The sequence below is a fragment of the Opisthocomus hoazin genome, chromosome 15 (genome assembly GCF_030867145.1).
Source record: "Opisthocomus hoazin isolate bOpiHoa1 chromosome 15, bOpiHoa1.hap1, whole genome shotgun sequence".
Taxonomy (NCBI): Eukaryota; Metazoa; Chordata; class Aves; order Opisthocomiformes; family Opisthocomidae; genus Opisthocomus; species Opisthocomus hoazin.
Genome location: NC_134428.1, coordinates 13,942,809 through 13,948,808, shown reverse-complemented (window position 1 = coordinate 13,948,808; position 6,000 = coordinate 13,942,809). Strand labels below are relative to the sequence as shown.

The 6,000-nt window shown below is 59.0% G+C and overlaps 1 protein-coding gene across 1 annotated transcript in view; it reads left to right on the top strand.

The window, feature by feature from the left end:
* Nucleotides 1-614: 614 nt before the first annotated feature.
* Nucleotides 615-6,000, top strand: part of PPL (periplakin) — a 28,116-nt gene continuing 22,730 nt past the window's right edge. The window contains exon 1 of the mRNA XM_075435996.1: nucleotides 615-750. Within this exon, the coding sequence (XP_075292111.1) occupies nucleotides 689-750 (62 nt within the window). The 5' untranslated portion in view covers nucleotides 615-688. The remainder of the gene's footprint in view (nucleotides 751-6,000) is intronic.

Here is a 6,000-nt window from a genome sequence, read left to right as displayed (position 1 = left end):
CCACATGGGCACAAAATCCCGGGATAAAAAGGCCAGAGCTGGTCCTAATTGCTGACTGCTGCGTGTGTGTGGACGTGTGAGCAAAACCTCTGGGCTGCAGCGGGCCTGGGGGAGGCAGCTCATTTCCTTCCCGCCGCCTGCGTGACTGAGCCCCCCGGGAGGAGGGGATCCCCCTTTGCCGGGTGGCTCTGCCCCAGAGCACGCAAGGGCAGGGGCTGCAGGCCCCGGGGGAGGACCTGCCTGGGAAGGAGCCGTGATGCTCGGCCCACCGAAAGGCAGAAAACACGCGGGAGGGGCTGGGGCGAGGCAGCCGGTTCAGGGGGGCTGGGGACGGAGGGAGGCAGCCACCTGCACCCGGTGCCCATCGCCCCCGGCCGCACCGGGGCTGGGGGACCCCCCCAGCTGCTCCCCGCTGACCCCGGCGGGGGGGGTCACCGTGGAGCTTACACGTTATGAAGGGGGGGCGTCCAGCCCCCCGGAGCCCCGTTCGGGCAGGGCGGGAAGCCGGGGCGCGCCGGGGGAGGATGCTGCGGGGCGTGGGGGGCGCAGACCGGGCAGGGGCGGGGCAGGGGGCGGGGCAGCCCTGTCCCCGCCCCCCGGCGCGGCCGGGCGCGGTGCGGCGCAGAGGGTGCGGGCGACGGCGGGGCAGGAGCAGGCGGAGCGCGGCGGTCGCCGTGCCGGGGACGCGATGCACTCGCTCTTCAGGAAACGCAACAAAGGGAAATACAGCCCCTCCGTGCAGAAGAAGAGGTGAGCGTCCCGGCCCCGGGCGGCCCCGCTCCTCCCGGGCCGAGCAGCACCGCGATCCCGGGGCTCCCGTCCCGCAGCATCCCCTCCCGGCGCCGGGGCTCGGCGGAGCCTGGGCATCCCCCGAGGTGTGGGAACCCCCGAGGTGTGGGTACCTCCGAGGTGTGGGAACCCCCGAGGTGTGAGGACCCCCGAGGTGTGGCTACCCCCGAAGTATGGGTATGCCCGAGGTGTGGGAACCTCTGAAGTGTGGGGTACCCCCGGGGTGTGGGTACCCCCCGGGTGTGAGTATCCCCGAGATGTGAGTACCCCCCAGGTGTGGGTATCCCCCAGGCGTGGGTACCACCGGAGTGTGGGGTACCCCCGGGGTGTGGGGTACCCCCGGGGTGTGAGCTCCTCTCTGAGCTGTGTCCATGACCCGGTGAAGGTACCGAGGTGGTTTTTTCCCCGGTCCCCCTCGCGTGGCAGGAGCAGCAGCCCCTGGGAGCGGGTTCTTTCGCTACCCAGGCGCGCGCTGGATTAGATTTTAGGGAAAAAAAAGTCTGGCTGTCCTCAGCCTTCATCCACTTGTTCCTGAAGTATTCAGTCGATCGTCTTTTCCTCAGCATTTTCTGGTGGGGCAGGGAAGCGTTTCAGTTGTACTGGTCATAAAAAGAAAAGAGCAGCATATTGAATGCACCTTGTGAAAGATCACTGGCCCCCCTCGGAGAAGGCTCAGCTCCTCTCTGGGCTGCGCGATGCATTGCTGCAGGAGTGGGGCTGGGGAGCGGGCAGCCCCCAGCCCCTGCCTGTGCAGGGTGGGTGGCACAGGGGACGTTTTTCCAAAGAGGTGGATGTTTGGATCGATTCGGAAGCGCGTCCTGCGTTCCCAGAGGAGCTGCAGGGGCTCTGGAGCACCCAGAGTGAGATGGCTGGTGCACATTCGAGCCCATGGCTTGTTCATCCCTCTCCATCCCTCTCCCAAGGCACCTGCCCTGGCCAGTGGGCTCAGAACAGCCCCTTTCCTCCCAAAAATCCTCCTTTGGGAAGGAAACTGGGGAGCTGGTACAGGGGCTGGGGTGCCTTCAGGGACCCGGAAAGAGACCAGTCAGCCCAAAGGGTATGGACATCTTCCCGGCTGGGGAGGCCCTCGCTGCTCCCTGCCCTGCTGCAGGAGGGGTGTTCCCTGAAAGGGGAGGGTGCTGCCCTGGCACGGTGGGTGCTCAGGCTTTGGTAGCTGCTGAGCTCCCTTCGTTTGGGCTGAGGCTCCAGCTTCAGCCGGAGAGACGGGCTCCCCCAGCAGCCCAGCTAGCTCGGCAGGGCCACCCAGGCTCCCGCTCCAGGGCACACTCAGCTGCCAGCTCCTGCCCTGGGGAGGGCTGGCAGGAGGAGACGGGTGGCACAGAGCCCGCTGAGGCTCAGCATGTGCCTCCCTGATGGCCCCAGCATTCCCATGGCCGAAGGATGGTGTGAATACCTGGTTGCATTTCTGGTCTTTGGGGGTGTTAGTGGAAGGCTTGAAAATGGGAAATGCCACGCTTGGGTTGGCGTCTCAGGACTCTGAGCAGCATCAGGGGGTTGAGAGGCAGGAGAAGACAGACCCACTCTGTGCCGGGTACCACCCTGGGGCTGCAGCCAGAGTCCCCACTGCTGCGCTCTGAGCCCTGCCAGCGCCGGGTACCCCATGCTCACGTCATCCGACAGCGGATGGGGCTCGGGAAGACGGTCTTCCCTCCACCACCCTGCCCGCAAGCCCAGCCGGCTCTGGGCAGGTGCCAAAGCACCTCTGAAGGCTGCGGGCCAGGCTGAAATCTTTATTTTTCTGGCTGGCTGGTGGCGGCTGAGGAAGCAGCGCAGGGCTGTGGCCTCGGGACAATCCCTCCCTGCGCCCCGGCTGTCCGTGCACACCTCGGGGAGGGCTGTGCTCATTAGCCACAATTTGTTAATTCCTGCACTGGAGTTTACAAACAGCTGTGAATCCACTGTGTGGAAACAGCCCCACCATCAAGATGGGGAAGCCGGTGCCGGACTGGTTAAACAACTTGCTGGAGAAGGATTGCGAAGAAGCGAGGAGCTCCTGCTGCCCCGGCCCCTGCTCCAGGCACTGCCAGGCTCCCAGCCGGCTCCCGCCCAGTTTTGCTGCTAGAAAAACAGAGCAACACTGCTAAAATCAACCGACCGCCCCCGCTGTAAACAGGGACGGAGATTTCAACACCGTGTACAACCTGGCCTCATCCTGCGATTCGGCGAGGCTGTGCAGCCACGATGCAGGGGCTGCACCTTAGAGAAGGGCCGAGTGCCAAGGTGCCGCCGGTGACCGAGCCTTCAAAGCACAGCAGTGACAGGGCGATAACCGAGCACAAGTTTGGCAAGCATGCAAGGGCACTGGAACGTTTCCTGCAAGCAATGAGGAGCTGGGACTACGAGCTCAGCTGATTTCAGTAGGGATTGCCCAGGAAATGTCGTCATAGAGCAGGCCGTAACCTGATGAGGAGCTCCTGTGAGTCTGGGTGGCTTCTTCAGCCTTGGGACAAGCCCTTCCCATGATGGATGCATCTCGATGAGCAGCACTGGAGAGTCAAGATCAAGCCAGGCGCTGTGATCTCCCCATGAACTCCACTCTTTGTCCCCCTAGATGCAGGCAGCCACCCTTCCCCAACCCCAGACTGGCCCTTCAGCCTCCCAGCCAAAGCATCTTGAAGCATATGGGCTTCGAGCAGCTCCCCTGCCTATCCCTGAGCTGCCTGCAGCCTGCCTGGGACCCAGGGATGAGAGGTCGGGGTGGGCAGGGACAGGTTTCCCTGCTCCATGTCTGCTGCTGTGCCAGGGATGCAGCTCCCCATGGAGCCAAACACCTCTCTGCACAAGGAAGGAGCTCTTTGTGGCAACTGCCTCTGCGTCTCAAGGCCGGTTGGCCCCACGCTCACTTTAGGAAGGAGGAAAGCCAGCCTGCTTTGAAGCTCTAATAGGCAAACAGCAGGGAAAGAACAGGAGGAACATTAAATCCTGCAAAGCCGCGATGGTTTGAAGATGACTTGGTGCCTGGGCCTCTGGCCTGCCATGGCTTGTCCATCCTTGGCAACACCAGTTGAGCCTTCAAGTGCACTGGCCACGCATTGTGCCGCAGCTTGGCTGGAAGAAAACCACAGCCATGCACTGTGCCGAGCACCCTGGACCACATCCCCATCTATCCACCTCCTAACGCCACTCACAGCTCCAGCCGTTACTTTATCCTCAGTGTGCAGGCCATGCTCCTCAACAGCTCCTTGTGGTTTTGTTTTTCTGATGCACAAATTAGCAGGACCAGGGCCCAAGTCTCTCCTTAGGAATATCTGCTGCAGCTCTGGCCTGGGCTTATGGTCTCCAGGCTCAACAGCCAGACCTGTCCAACCCTGGGCATGTCAGTAGGTGTGTGGGCACCTCCCTACCTGGTCTGGGGAATGTGGATGGTGATGACATTTCTTTTGTCTCATGGACTTGCTTTGTGCTCTTCTTGCGCACGCCATCCCAGCAGCGTAAGTCTCTGGGATTCAGCTGAGACTGGCCATGACTACTGCATTGTTAGCACATAATGTGTGTGTGTGTGTGTATATATGCATGCATGTGTGTCCCTAAAAGGGAAGGCAGAACCCTTGAACAGGGACATAGTCTGGGGGAAAACCATCCCCCTCCTTCCCTGTTATGCTCAGCAAACATCTGCCATGCTTAGGAAAGAGGAGGTTGTTCTCTCTCTTAGAAAGTCCAGGCATGGGAGATAGAAAACACAGCTCAGTCTTGCAAACTTGCTGCTGAAACTCACCCTCCTGCTAGCAGGAAAGATGTTCATTCTTGGGGGTCCCCTGGTGAAAGCATCCAGCCCTGGAGACCCTTAACGGTGTCAGGAAACCCAGTCCCCATCTAACATGGGGTGCAGGCAGCTGGGGCAGAAGTGGGGAGGGCTCTGCCTGCAGGGCTGGCACCCATTTCTAGAGGCTGTTTGCTAGGGCTGGAGTCAGCATGAAGGACCAGACAGCAGGTGAGTCAGGGGAGCTGCTCTGTGTTTATGGTGGAGCAAGCCTCGCCATCGCCTGGCCTATTTCTGCTTTAATTTCCATGCACATTACAATAATATATCACCATTACTACATGGGAAGATAAATATAATTGAAACAAGCTGGACTAAGCACAGCAACCCTGCTGGCCAGCTACGCCCTAACGTGGGTAGCTTGATGGCACGCTGCTCCGGAGTTTTGAGCCAGATTTTAATCTCTCCCAAACCTGAATTACACTAGCCATAGCCCAGCCCTTGTGTCCTCTGCTCTGCTGCAGTTTCCCTCCAGTGTTTTCATAAGTGGTGCAAGGGAATATCATGCAGTGGGAGCTGCAGCTCGGGGAGATTTAAGGTCATTTATAGTTCTGTGCTGTGGCCTTCTGGAGGATCTGTGCAGTTTAAGTCCCTCCGAAAGCCTGGTCGCCAGCAACAGTGCTCACATGGGTGTGTTTTTTTTATGAAATTTGTATAAATGGAAATTAAATGGAGATGGCATTGAGAGCAGCAGTACGTGGTCACTGCCTGATGCGCTGTCCGTGCATCCCGGTAGTGGGATGCTGTAAGCAGGACCAGGATCCATGCTTGGACTCCATCCTCAACCGACTCACTCATCCCTGGCCGAGCAGTCCCACCTGTGGAGAAGCTCCTGGCATGGGAAGGTTTCTCAGCGGGAAAGCAGGGGCACATCCAGCATCGCTGAGCTCGGGGATGGAGCAGGACAGAGCCCTTCCCATTAACCCTCCCAGGAAGTATCTGATTCATGGGACAAGCTCCCAGCAGGAGTTTTCCCAGGGATCGTGTTCAGCTGGAGCAGTCAAAACTCCAAGAGTATCTATTTGAACATCCTCACTTGGCAGATTAGTGAAGTAGCCTCCTTGTTTGGGAAAAAAGGAGACAGAGAATCAAAGGGATTTCCTATCACCTGCCAGCAAGCCCAAAGCCAGGGTGTGAAACTGTGGCCATCCCAGAGATGCCGGCCTCAGGGAAGTTTGCTCCAAAAAGTGCTCTTATCAGTGAAGATACAACCTAATGGGAAGAGAAAAAAAAAGCGGGAATAGAGAAAAACGTCCAGTTTTTAGCAGCAAAGTTTCCATATGACAACAATTAGCATCACATCTGCTTTTGAGAACATCTCTTAAAAAAAACAAAACAAAAACCAAACCAACCCAAAGAAACAGAACGTCACCTGAGGTCAGAATTGCGGTACATGGATGAAGTGAAGTCTGCCACAGAGCAGCTGCCTT